This window comes from Citrus sinensis, chromosome 8, assembly GCF_022201045.2.
Source record: "Citrus sinensis cultivar Valencia sweet orange chromosome 8, DVS_A1.0, whole genome shotgun sequence".
Taxonomy (NCBI): Eukaryota; Viridiplantae; Streptophyta; class Magnoliopsida; order Sapindales; family Rutaceae; genus Citrus; species Citrus sinensis.
In genome coordinates, this window is record NC_068563.1 from 2,616,371 (window position 1) to 2,630,933 (window position 14,563).

The window sequence follows — 14,563 nt, forward strand, 5'->3', positions numbered from 1 at the left end:
ACAATGAACTTGACATTTCTATGTAACACAAATGTAAAAGGTTGTAAGTTATTATTAAAATTCACTGACTTCTACAACATTAACATTGCTATTTACTTTCCCTTAAGGATAAAGCAACCCAATTCCGTTGTCTACTGTATAAATTTCAACTTGCACCATTCTCCTCGTATTGCATGAGCTCCTTATTTATTTATATAGCCTGCTTGTTTAATCATCGTTGCCAGTATACTGTTTTTACAACAAATATATGGCTAGAGATCAACTGAGGTCTCTTCAAGTCACTGCTCCTCTTCTTCTTCTTCTCTTGCTCGGTTTCACTTTCTTTGAATCTGAAGCTCGGGCGATGAACGATTTGAAGGTTGAAGATTCAACGAAAAAGATGGTGGCGGACAAATTTTCTCTGGGTGCAATCAAGCGTTCAGGGCCAAGCCCCGGAGGCCCTGGCCACAGGTCTGTAAGTCCTGCTGAAATTCAAGACAAAGGCTTCGGACACTACTCTTTCAGCCGCATTCACCACTAATTCACAACTGTTATTTGTGGTTTTTTTTTTTTTTTTTAATTTTGTTCCAATTTAATTTTACAGAATATTTTTGTTTTATTTTTATACGTACGTACTATATGTAAAAGCCAATGCCTCCTGTAAACTCCATTCCTTCTCCAATGAGATGGTATATCTTGCTTATCACGACAACTGCTTGCTTTGCCTTTTTTGCTTCCCAAGTTATGTTCTCAAAGTAATCTTCTTTAGCGGGTTCAAAACCCTCGCATTGACCAAAGTGAGTTCGAAGTCCGTTTAATTTGGACTCAATTTAGTCTATACTAATCTTTAAAAATATTGCGTTATTTATTCCCAATAGTGTCATGATAATTAAATAAAAATGATATCTCCTAATAACTGATAAAATAAAAAATATAACGTGGCGGAATTATGTGGCTTTTTAAGCAGTAGATTAACCATATAGTTTTACATGATAGTGAGCACAGTTCCGTACATCAAGTGGAGTAATCAAATGCATAAATAACAAATTCACCGGGTTAGCGGGTAAACCCATAAGTTTTTGCCGGGTACCAAAACCCCGCTGATCCCTCCCGCACTTGCCTGATGCAGTGGGGCCTACTAATACTATCACACACTAAATGGTCAAAATTCGAAACCAAAATCTGACGGCGATGCTCTTCTGCCGCAAGCTTTCCCTCCTCCGATCGCCACCGTACTCCGCCCTCCACGGCGGCGTTAGACAGGCTATACTCTCCCTATCGTCATCCTTCCACCTTCACCAATCATGTTACGCAACTAAAACCTTAACACGCAACAATAAAACACACATTAATAATTGTGATGATAATAATAATGGTGATGATGAAAGGAGAGGCAAGTGGTTCACTTTACCTCCGTTTACTTCCACAATCGACGGCTCAGCCTTGGGAAGACAGCTCGCTTGCGCCTCGAAATCCCCCATTTCCGAAACGACAGCGCTTAAGTGGGTTCTTCAGTGCTGTCCTGGCTTGCCCAGAAATCTTGTTCAGAAGCTCTTTCGCTTGAGACAGGTTTTTTTTTTTTTTTGGGGGGGGGGGGGGGGGGGAATCTCTTAAAAAAGGCTTTTCGAGCTTCTAGTTGAAACTTGAAAGTATACTAACTGTTAAAAATTCAATCTTTGTTGAGGATAAGCAAGTTTTTCATGGAATGCTATGTATGCAGGTTCGAAGAGAATCCCCTAGTTTGGATAGCTCTGCTAATGAAGGGCACGAACAGGAAATTAAACTAAAAAGAGTAATTGAAGATGCTGTTACATTCTCATTTGATTAAAATTATCTTATGCTTTAGTGTAATGAATGTGGTATGCGTTCGTTGTCACCTTGAACTAATGGGTGCCATATGTTACTGGAAGGTGGCAGCTAAGGATTCATTGAAGTTGGGAGATCGAATCTTTCTCCCGATTAGCATTCAGGAGTCACCTTCTAGGAAAGAAAAGTGCCCTTGCACTGAGGAAGAAGTGGGGTTTATTCAAAGCCTAGAGTTGTATAAGGTTCTCAATTTTAACTCTTCCATGGTTGGTGTTTCACTAACTCACTTCTCTCTCATAACCCCGCACGGCTTTCCAAATATAGGATTCAGCCATTATCGTTATCAATAAACCTCATGGGATGCCTGTACAAGTAAGCTATGAGACTCTGATTTCTGATCACTAATTCTTATTCCAGATTTGTCTGTTTTTCGGTGGTCGTTTTATAAAATTTGTCTGGGTTTTATGTTTAAACAGGGGGGCATAGGAATTAGAAGAAGTATCGATGAACTGGCTGCTACTTGTTTAACTTATGATTACTCAGAACCGCCACGACTGGTGAGTTTCCTTTGGACTTAAATATAAACAATTCACATGATAAATAATAGTGCCGTATGCAGCATGTTTATCCTGACAGACATAATGCTAGTTGTGTTGTGCATTGCCATTCATTTGATCACTTGTATCTTTGATTATATTGTGCTGTAAGATTAAAATTGGATTGACACCATTGCATATTTAAGCATTGCTGTGGGTTATTTTGATCTCATTGTTCAGGATCTTCTTTTTTGTTAACCTAGCTGGGTGTCAAAAGTTCAAACTTGGATTAAGGAAGTGACTGAATGTAGACTTATAGATTTCTATACTCATTACAAATCTCCTTTTTTATCTCTCATTTTTAGGTGCATAGACTTGACAGAGACAGTAGTGGCATCTTGGTGATGGGGAGGACGCAAACAAGTGCAACAGTTCTGCATTCTATTTTCCGTGAGAAAACATTTAGTGCATCAAAAGAGGTAAATCTCCCCTGTTCTCATTTATGCTTTCTTCAATAACAGCCTCACATGTGTATGAGAAATGCATTGCTGTTAGTTCTGGGATAATTACAGTTGAACGTGTTATGTATAAGGATAATGACAACGAGAAAAGAATCTTGCAAAGATGGTATTGGGCCCTTGTTGTTGGAACTCCAAGGTGCTCGAAGGGGGTGATTTCAGCACCACTAAGAAAGGTTAGTACTTGATTCTTATTAACTGTTATATTAGAAAATTCGTTTTATTTTAGTCCCTGAATTTTTTGATTGGAGTGCTTGTAAAATATATCCAAACTCGGTGCATTTTAGTTTATTGCATCAGGTTGAGACTCGTCAATTTGTCTGTGTGTGTGAGAGAGATTTCTCGTACATCTGGATGAGGGATGCTAAAAGATAATGAGCTATGTAGCTTGATAACTTTTTCTATATGATTTTGTTTTGTGTTGCTCAAATCGTACTAGTGTTCCAAGGTACTACTTGGATTTTGTTAACAGCTGGTTCACCTCCCATGCAATACATACCCTTTTCGATTAATTTATTTCTGTCTGTCTCTATAAAGTGGGAATGACAAGAAGATAGTCAGCTACACTGCAATGTAGCTCTTGGCTCTATTGCTTCTTCATTTATTCATTTTATTAGTATGCTGGATTTTAGGCTATATTGCAAGTACTTTATGTTCTTAGAATGGATCGTGGTAATTATTGTCGATTAACTTACACCTTTACCTAACAACATAACTTCACAGTCTTGTAAGAGAAAAAATTAGTTGTGCAATTGTCCCAACATAGCTTCAACTCTATGTTTCAGTTAGAGCATTTGTGATAAATTTTTGCTATGGATTAATGACAGCTGAGCATCTACACCTGGTTTAATTCTAACTTTATTGCTATTATTGCTTTCAGGTGGTGGTGGACAATGGAAAGTCCGATCGAATCACAGTGGTTAACAATGATCAAATTATGTCAGCTCAGCATGCAGTAACAAGATATCAAGTGATTAAACCTTCATGTCATGGTTAGTATAGACCTTCATTGCGAGATTTAGTTCAATTTTGAATTTAAATGTGCTCTACTCTTGCTGCATGTGTGCACTTGTGACTTTGGTGTCAAGGAAGAGAATTAATATGCATATTAGAGTAGACATTCTAAAGAGGGTGTAAATACATTGTTAGGACTTGTCCGGTGATCTAGTTTGTGAATGCCTGTTGCACTAATATCTTGTGTATTTGGCTACCACCTGTATGAAAATGGTGCAGTTAAACCTTTTCCACCATATTGAGTCTGTCTTATGATGATTATTTTATAGTTGCTTTTAGTTTCTGCTTATGTTTGTCTTATGATGCAGGTTACACATGGTTAAAATTGTCTCCTCTCACTGGTAGAAAACATCAGGTACAGACCAGAACGAAATGAACAGCTCCATGCATTTGTGATATCTGAATAAATATTTGTATTTTTTATTTTTTGGTACTTGTTTTAAATCCTATTTAACCACATTTGGGTCCAACAGCTTCGAGTACATTGTGCTGAGGTATTAGGAACACCTATAGTTGGAGACTATAAATACGGGTGGCAAACTCATAGGAAGTGGAAACAATTCCATCCATCTGATCTTAATAAGGACTCAAATGACGAGACTCCGAAAGAAAAAACTCTTCACTTTGGCCTTGATTTGGAGAGCGGGAGTATCTTGGAAAAGCAACCTGGGCTGCATCTTCACTGTAAGGAAATGACTTTGCCAAACGTTTCTCAAGCTATACAAAAAGTACAATTATCTTCAGGATGTGATGTTTCCAAACTAGAAAGTCTCAAGTTGGTTGCACCTTTGCCTTCACACATGCAAAGAAGTTGGGATGTTTTGAACTCTTGAGCTACAAGTATATCACACAGAAGTCCACACAAGATTTCCTTGCTGAGTTTGCTGGATTTCTTAAATGTGATGTTGATGTGGGGGTCTAAATTAGGGTATTTAAAATAGTGCTAAAAATCAGTTTAAATACCAAACTTTTAGCACATATCTTATGGATACCTCTAGAGTTTTAGATTATTCCTTGAGAGATTGTAAAATCTCAATTCCTATGGGGTAAATAACAAGTTATACGATCAGATTACGCGAACAAGGATGTACAAATTTTGAATTGGTTATTCATGTAATATTGTTTGGAGGTGACTTGGAGATATTTTATAAATGCACCGTCATAAACAAAGAATATGTTAAGTCACATGACGCTAGCTTGATAGTAGTGGTCAAGTAGAGCATGCTGAATTTCTTTATGATTGTGATGATATGCTTGACTGACTCTGTCGAGTTCAAGTTAACCGATTGTGCCTTGAATTTCTTTAATCTGTTTTGACTTTTTTCTGCTGATTGATGGTCATGTTTTCACTGTTCGTCCATCATGTCTATACACCAACCAGTTTAGTACCATTCGAGTGCTGGCCTTTGCACCGAATTAACAGATTCATGGCTGCCACAAGCAGGTATCATTTTTGAATCATGATCTGCTATTCTGAAGGGTCACATAATTCATCTATTTATAATGTTATATATAATGTTTTCTAATACTAACATAGATTTGGTCACATGATCTGATTGTCTCCACTAGCTTAATTGGAAGTCATTATATTTAATGCTAGACTTACTTTCGGCATGCATTATTTTTAATAATTTTTTTAAAATTTTTTTTCTATTAATTATGGATCTGTATAACTGTTTCTGCAACTCGTAGAACTCATAAGTAGCAGCATGACTTAGCAACATATTTACAACTTTGATTTAGTCTCATCATCTCATTTGGAACTGGCCATTTAAGACATCTGAACTGAATTTCTATATGGTTGACATTTCATGTCGTTCTTCTTTTTGTACCCATACCCTCAAAATCTTCTTATTCAAACTAAACTAGCTTACAGCTTTCAAATGAGACCATCCGGCCACCCTAAAAGAAAATGACATGCTTAGATCAACTATCTATAAAATAGTAATTTTTCTGAGATTGACTTTGAAAAACAGTTTGCTAATATTACCAAACAGCAAAGGTAGTAGGTGAGTTGAAAAGTTGACAGATGAACACAAGTGAAGTAGGTGGATAGCTTCACGATAGTGGTTTTTATTCTTTTAAATTATTGACATTTTCTTATATGTGTTTGTAGAAGTGAAATCACAATGATTATGAAAAATTCTCGATTGGAGTTGGTGGCAAGCATGAGAAGATAATTATGATTTATGATGACCATTGATCAAAGATAAGATAAAGCCATTGCCTGAAAAGGTTATAGGTCAGTGTGAACATGTCTCTGGTTCCAAAGGACCTATAGTTCATTATACGTCGACAAAAATTAAAATGGGCCCTGGCCCTGGCCCTACGAAAGGTTTTATTTCTAAAGGACTATTATTATGGTTCACTAAAAGACTAATATTGAGATTGTATTAAAATAATAAATTTCCTTAATTAAGCAATAAAGTGAGACTTATGAACCTCTTACGTGTACAGATTGTCAGAGGGGGGTGAGCAGTCAACATGGTCCTTTGCTTTTCCTTTGACTCAAATAAAATAAAGTCCACTAAAGAAAATATTGTTGGCCGACATGACGCCATTAACACTGGCCTTATTTAGAGTTGAGCCCTAGTTAAGAAAAAAATCAACAAGGATTTGATGATAATAAATGCTGAGATGATTCTGAGTTGATCGATAATCTTTTTTGGCCATAATACGCTGGTCCACACAGCATAGATCTTATTAAGAGATTCACTGGTGGTCTCGCAACAAGATCTCATGGTAAAGTAATATTAAGTTTTCTCATCACCTTAACATACTAAATGGTGAGGCGGTGGGATAATCCCACATAAATCTTGTAATCTACGGATATAAATTGTTATTCATGTCATATTTGTGTCTCATATCAATCTATATTTATTCTATTTAAGAATAATGTTAATACATTTGTCATATTTGAATTAGCTTTTAATATTATTTGATTATTGAATAAAATAAATGGATTGATAAAATTAACATTTTTAATAAACAGATCATACTAGTATTTAATTTTGGCAAATGCTATGTTACAATTAATGTAACATACACACTCAACAACAACCACATAAATTATGTGGGTCCATCATTTGTGTGGTTATTGTTGAGTGTGTATGTTACATTAATTATAACATAGGGGCTCCCTTTAATTTTTTGACAAAATTGATAAACAGGTTCGGACCTTTTTTCTTAACGCGATGTGCTGCTCCGAGCCTCCGAATTTATGCCTTTATGGGATTGGATGCAGTTCTTTATTTCTAATTCGAAACGTGGCCGAATCGTAGAGTGCCAAATACAATAAGTCAATTTTTTTTTTTTTGACTCCAACGGCAGCAAGGCAGTACGCAACCTCAGTGGAGTGTGACGCTTGCATGACGGATGACCAAACCAAACCTAATAACCTATTCCTATCGCTGATCACAACCAGTGGACCCCAACAATCCACTCCGATGCCGACGCGCCACAATCAGATGGAGTCGTTGCACAAACTGTACGTGAATTTGAAAGCATACGAACATGATGCAATTTCACCAACCCCAAACTAAACTATACCGCCAATTGCTGAGATGTCCACGTCATATTGCCAAAAATGCTTTGCTTACACGTTTTTCAGTTGGATTTTGCTTCCTATTTAAATTTATTACACGCTTCATTCGATACCCCCCCACAAAACAAAAATTCACATAACTCAGACGCTAAAACGAAAAAGTCACAAAAAATGGGAAGCCTTGATACCGAGAGAGCAACGATAGGGTGGGCTGCAAAGGATCCATCTGGGATTCTGTCACCTTACACTTACACTCTCAGGTAACAGCAATAACACTTATCCAATTCTTTGATTCTTCGATTTTTTTCTTTTCTTTTATCCGGTTTTTGTTTTTTTTTGTTTTTTGCTTTACCGATGCAAATTTTTCTATTTCAATGTGTAATTGATTGCAGAAACACAGGAGCAGAAGATGTTTACATTAAGGTTCTTTACTGTGGAATCTGCCACACTGATATTCATCAAATAAAAAATGATCTGGGCATGTCTAACTATCCAATGGTTCCAGGGTACAATTATTAACAATCCCTTTACTTTATGTAGCCAACTGTGTCATGGATGGTCAGAAAAGAATTGCTAAAAGATAAAAAAATTTCTATTGCAGACATGAGGTGGTGGGTGAAGTGAAGGAAGTGGGTTCAGAAGTGAGCAACTTTAAAGTAGGAGACAAGGTTGGTGTTGGGGTTCTCGTTGGTTGTTGCAGAAACTGCAGGCCGTGCGAGGCAGATGTTGAGCAGTACTGCAACAAGAAAATCTGGTCCTATAACGATGTTTACACCGATGGCAAGCCTACACAAGGCGGCTTTGCTGAGTCCATGGTCGTTGATCAAAAGTAATTATCACGACATCCCTTCTGTCAATATGTTAAAATTATATCTTAAAAGAGTCAAACACTATTTTCTTTATAGTCAAGGTAACTGTTTTCTTTTCTTTCTTTTTTTCTTTTTTAAAATCTTTTTGTTGCTTAAGCTTTTTATAGACAGAAATGATGATGGCTATAATATGCATAAAGTTCTTTTTGCTTGTGCTACAAGAAATTTTGTTAATCAAAAATGATTTTCTTGCGTTAGAAGAAAAAAAAAACATTTCAACTAAAATGAATATTTTCAGTTGATGGGCTGCTCAAAATGAGTACTCATATGAAGGAAATTTTCATTTTTGTCTCTAGGTTTGTGGTGAAAATACCAGATGGAATGGCACTGGAGCAGGCGGCACCGCTATTGTGTGCTGGTGTGACAGTGTTCAGTCCCCTGAGCCACTTTGGATTGAAGCAGAGCGGGCTGAGAGGAGGAATCTTGGGGCTCGGAGGAGTAGGCCACATGGGGGTTTTGATAGCTAAGGCGATGGGACACCATGTTACTGTGATTAGCTCTTCTGATAAGAAAAGAGTGGAAGCTATGGAGCATCTTGGTGCCGATCAGTACCTTGTCAGCTCCGACGCAACTCGTATGCAAGAAGCCGCTGACTCACTTGATTATATCATTGATACCGTACCCGCAAATCACCCTCTGGAGCCTTACCTTTCGCTGTTGAAGCTTGATGGAAAGTTGATCTTGACGGGTGTCATTAACACTCCCATGCAGTTTCTTACCCCTATGGTTATGCTTGGTAAGTCTCTATATCTTCCTCTCTCGATTAACGATTATATTTCACGATCTAATTCAATAAAAACTACGTTGAGAATTGAAACTATTCAGCGCACATCAATGTTATTGGTGATGGTTGCTCTGTTTCTTACTCTGTTTTTTTTTTTTGTCCCAATTGTTGATTTTTTATTTTCTTTCTTTTCCTGAATTTTTTTTTGTTGGTGCAATATTATGTAGGGAGAAAGGCAATCACGGGGAGCTTCATTGGGAGCATGAAGGAGACAAAGGAAATGCTTGAATTCTGCCGAGAGAAGGGAGTCACCTCCATGATTGAAGTGATCAAGATGGATTACGTTAACAAAGCATTCGAGAGACTCGAAAAGAACGACGTTAGGTACAGATTCGTCGTGGACGTTGCCGGAAGCAAACTTGATCCGTAGAGAAATTCAATTTTGGCATGATACTCGTTTTGTTTTTTGAGTGCCTTGTTTGGTTTTTATGCTTTTGTCGTTGGCCTAACCATGTATGGCTTCCGTGTTTACAATTTCTCCTAATAAATTAAAAAAAAAAAAAAAACAAGCTGAGGTGTTTACTGACAGTGTGTTAATTTAATCAGTATTTTTTGAAATTTATGCATTGCGTGTTTGTGGTGCGGTAACCTGTCCACTGATTTGGTGGGGATTGACAATGAAAGATACCAAACCTTGTTGAGAAAGAGAGAAGATAAAGTGAGATGAAAGGAATCTATTTTTTTTTTTTTTCATAAATCATTGCCATGGAGCTCACACTCTTGTTGAAGACACGAGTTCTATTGGAGTATAAGCCAGGATGGCAAGAGATGAAGGATTGTTGATTGTTATTTATTAAATAATAAGTCAGGCCAAATTTCTCTGGATTACATTAAATCTTGGAAAGAATAAATAAGAGAAATAATAAAAACCATGACCAAAAAGGAAAAAAAACAATTGTGGGGAAGAAAGAACTGTATCTGTAATCCCAAAAATAAAATAAAAAGAAATTGTAAGGAAGAAAGAAATTGGAGAACTCAAATATTACATTATATAAAAGAAAGAAAATAAAAACATAAAATACTGATAAAATATATCAGGCCGGTGGACGGTGGACTATTATTTTTGGGGTAGACTATTATTTTTGAGCTAATGCTAAGTTACATGCATGTACCTTGCACCCCTCTCACATGAATAATGAATAATGTGGATCCATTCACTATTTATATGAGAGGATTGTAAGGTATGTGCATGTAACTTAGAGGGATCCTTATTTTTATCACAATTTTTATCAAATTTTCGGTGAGTGCTCGTACATGTTTGACGTGTAAGGCTACCTAAAAATAAGGTCAAAATTGTCATTTCTCAGTGTCTCTGTCTTGAAATGAGTAGCGGCGAAGCTTTGACGGTGACAACAGAATGGGCAGCAACATATCCACATGGCATTCTATCACCTTATACACCAGAAATTCTGAAATGCATCGAACATTTCACGTCGCAATCTGATGTAAAATCACTAACTAATAATAATTGGGAAATTTACACTTATAACCATAAAAATTTTAGTTTTTTTCATCTTAACCCCTCAAACAAATTTCTATCAACATTAGCCATAAAAGAACCGTTGAGACCAAATTACCCCTCTCTCTCATCTCCCTTTCCTCTTCCTCTTGCATTCTTCTCTCCAATTCTCTACTAATTTCAGCATCCACCTCTTTCTTCTTCTTCTCTCTCCTATAATCCTCGTAGTTCGGTCTAGCGGGGTCGTGCTCCTTGATTACGGTCGAAGTGGCGTCGACCAATGCCGGTTGCGGCAGCGCTACCACGTCGTCGGGGGAAGGTGCGATTGCAGGTGAGGAATGGGGTCTAGTCAGGAGAGAATTTTGGGTGGTTTTGGGTTTGGATTGGGGCTTGAGGATGGTTTGTGGTGGCGCGAAAATTGACCAGACAGTGGTGGTCGTGTTGGTGGGTTTGTGTTAGGACTCTAATAGTTTATTTTATTTTAATTGCTTGTTTTAATTTCTTTCCTATTAGTATTAGGATTTCTTATTTCAATTAAAGTCCTTATTAAATTACAATTAGGATTGTCTTGAACTACTATAAATAAGTGGTTCTTTTTATGTTTTTAGGAGGCAAGTAATAAAATTAATTCTAATTCCTATTAATTCTTCTCCATTCTCTTTAAATTCTTCATCTATTCTCTCTTAATTCTCTAATCAAAACCCTAGAATCCTACCATCTGGTATCAGAGCACATCCTTCCTGCCACCATTTTTTTTTCTTTCGTTCACTATTTGAAAAAAAAAAAAAAAACCCAAACAACCAAACTTTTGCCAATATCTCTTGCCTTTTTGGAGACTTGAACCGAGCCCACCCTCCAAACTTTTTCCAGCATCTAAATTTTTTCAACCAAGCGTGAATTTTCTTTAGACTTTTAGGCATCATGACTGTTAAGGAGCTTGAAGGCAAAGTTGAGCAGTTGTCACAACAATTTCATGACAAGTTTACAGCCATCGATGAAAAGGTTACAGCCTTAGCCAAGCAGAATAACGATTTGCAAGAACTCATGCACGGCATCCTTCAGCAATTGAGTCAGCTTCGAAAAGGCAAACACCCAGTTACTGATCAACGACAAGTTGATATATTTACTGGCGGGACCTCTGCTCCTCAAACGGTAATTGCTACCCAACCCCCTCTTGAACCTACTGAACGCATTGGAAGTACTCTCGTGCAAGCTCGTAACATACGCCTTGACTTTCCTATTTTTCATGGTGACAATCCCACGGGATGGATTTTTCGATGTGAGCAATATCGTCGCCTTACTGGATTATCATATGCTGACTTATTGTCTTTAGCTATTGGCCATCTTGATGGTGATGCGGTACTTTGGTTTCATTGGCTAGAGCAGACTATGGGCGAAATGACTTGGGCGCAATTTACACGGGCTTTGACTACTCGATTTGGGACATTAGAAGAGAATGATGCAGTTGGCAGCCTTACCAAACTACGTCAAACAAGGACTATTCTTGACTATCAACGACAATTTGAAAAGTTGGCTGATCGGACTAGCAATTTAACGGAGCCTTTCTTCATTAGTTGTTTCCTCTCTGGGTTACGTAAAGATATCAAGACTGGCGTACAACTATTCAAACCTGTTAGTCTCCTGCAAACTTTTGAACTTGCTAGATTTCAGGAAAAGGCAATTACTTTACAAGGCAATTGTTCCCCCATTCCTGCCCTCCAAGATCCAATCACAAAATTACAATCGACTCCTACTCCACCAGCACCATCTTTATTAGGACCGGTTCCCTCTGCCTTACCTAATAATGTCAAACGTTTATCCTCAACTGAGCAGGCGGACAGACGTTCTAAAGGACTTTGTTTTAACTGTGACGAGCAATTCAAGCCTAGGCATCGCTGCAAACAACCTCACCTATTGCTTTTAGACGCTGATATACCTGTTCACAACCCTCCAATGCCTGACCATCATTCGGATTGGAAAGTCTCGGTTATTGAGACTGGGTAAAAGGCTTGCGGACAAGCCTGTTTTAAGGGGCAGGGAATGTTAGGACTCTAATAGTTTATTTTATTTTAATTGCTTGTTTTAATTTCTTTCCTATTAGTATTAGGATTTCTTATTTCAATTAAAGTCCTTATTAAATTACAATTAGGATTGTCTTGAACTACTATAAATAAGTGGTTCTTATTATGTTTTTAGGAGGCAAGTAATAAAATTAATTCTAATTCCTATTAATTCTTCTCCCTTCTCTTTAAATTCTTCATCTATTCTCTCTTAATTCTCTAATCAAAACCCTAGAATCCTACCAGTTTGTCCTCATCGGAGGGTGGAGGTAGGTCTCCGTACAGCCCGCCTAGCATTTCGCAACGTGGCTTTTAATGGAAAATCCCGGGGAATTTGAATTCCGAAATTAGATTTTGGAGAATTAAAAAGCTGATTTTGTTTTGTTGTTTGGGTTGTCGGATGAGATTCGATCTGAGGTAGAAGAAGATATTACATACGAATAAGAAGAGACGAACAAAGACGAAAGGACTGGCGAAAACAAATGAATAATAAGATAGAAGAAGGCAACCTGTCGCACGAAGCTTGGTGCGACAGGCTGCCTGTCGCACTAAAGCATGGTGCGACAGGTGCCTGTCGCACCAAGACTTGGGCCTGTCGCACCAAGACTTGGGCCTGTTGCACCAAGCTTCTTTTCGTTTGTAAAGAAGGATAATTTATGGAGAAAAGCGTGTGTTTGGCTAATGTTGATAAAAAAAAATTGAGAAGGTTAATTGTGAAAATAGCAAAAATTTTATGGTTATTTTCGTAAATTTTTCATAATAATTGAACACACGATGAGATGTGTTGGAAAAAATTTTAAATTTTTTCCTTTCATTATCCTTCCACAATTTTTAAATTTCAAAAAATTAGAGACACTGAATATTAGTTTCTCTCTCTTTATTATGTCATTCTAATTATTTTTCCTCACTCCAATCTTCATCTCCAGTCGAGTCGCTGCCATTTGAAGATTTTTTATGATGAAGATAATTTGGCCAGCAAACCTCTGCTTCATTGTTACGTTCCCACTTTTTTTTTTCACTGAATTGCAATTTGCAACCCTTGCTTTGCTATGTTGCCATGAATGAGTTGGAAAAACAAGAAGCCCCACGTGGGTTTTATACCTCGCATTCTTTTCTTTTAAGTATGCGGCGTCGGATCTTTCTGCATTTGTGGCAGCCGCTGGGGCGCCCTTGTTCTTGTCCGATGCCGGCAAACTTGAAGAAGGCGATTCGCCTTACTGTTCTATGGAACACGATTTTTACCGCGATTCGTGCCCGCAAGTCGAGGGTACTATTCGAGCAACAGTTATCTTTTCTAGTTTATTCTCTCTCGTTTTATGAAATTCTAAAATTTTGAAGGGATAATGAATAGAGGAAATTTATAATTTTTCAACGTATATCACCGTGTGTCTAATTGTTTTTTAATTATATGAGAATAATATTTAAATTACAACTCATATTACATGAAATTATAATTGATATTTATAAATTAGATTATTATTACGACCAACTTATATTAATATTTATGAAGCTTTATCTAAATTTTTAATCCTTATTAATATTTGAAAAATATCAACTCTACTTGTACTTGATAAAGGAAAGGAATGTCTACTTCACTTCACTCAATTATATATTATAATTAAGGAATGAATTATCCACACATTACGTTTGTGGGGGGTTTGAATTGCTGCCCTTGGAAGGCAGCCACTCCAACCACTCGGCCAAATATCTGGTTATTGTTAATCAATAATTTCACATCAGATTCTGGCGTGAAGCCTACAATGTACGGTAGAATTTCTCATTCTATCATTTTATACGTATGCTCTTAGGCAAAAATTTAATATATGGAAATAGTTTTCGCTTTTATTGATGTAATTATCCAAGTAATTAACCTCTTTATGGTACCAGTATATTTGGGCTAAAAGTTAACTACAAGAAAACAGGACCAGATGATGTTTTCCTAGACTTCTTTATGGTGGAGTTTGTCACACTGAGCTTCATATGAGCGAAAATGA

At 37.1% G+C, this 14,563-nt stretch overlaps 2 protein-coding genes across 2 annotated transcripts; both read left to right on the top strand.

Moving 5' to 3' along the window:
* Nucleotides 1-992: 992 nt before the first annotated feature.
* LOC102631191 (RNA pseudouridine synthase 4, mitochondrial) lies at nucleotides 993-5,182 on the top strand. Its single transcript, XM_052432979.1, has 10 exons — nucleotides 993-1,548; nucleotides 1,700-1,771; nucleotides 1,890-2,027; nucleotides 2,110-2,157; nucleotides 2,262-2,342; nucleotides 2,687-2,800; nucleotides 2,914-3,015; nucleotides 3,720-3,831; nucleotides 4,162-4,208; nucleotides 4,327-5,182. The coding sequence occupies exons 1-10, from the start codon at nucleotides 1,138-1,140 to the stop codon at nucleotides 4,684-4,686; spliced, it is 1,485 nt and encodes a 494-aa protein (XP_052288939.1). The 5' UTR covers nucleotides 993-1,137; the 3' UTR covers nucleotides 4,687-5,182.
* A 2,345-nt stretch (nucleotides 5,183-7,527) lies between these two features.
* Nucleotides 7,528-9,537, top strand: CAD (carbamoyl-phosphate synthetase 2, aspartate transcarbamylase, and dihydroorotase). Its single transcript, NM_001288942.1, is given in 5 exon segments — nucleotides 7,528-7,657; nucleotides 7,790-7,903; nucleotides 7,999-8,226; nucleotides 8,563-9,002; nucleotides 9,218-9,537. Coding segments are annotated over 5 exon segments (1,074 nt in total). The 5' UTR covers nucleotides 7,528-7,568; the 3' UTR covers nucleotides 9,421-9,537.
* The last annotated feature ends 5,026 nt before the right edge of the window (nucleotides 9,538-14,563 follow it).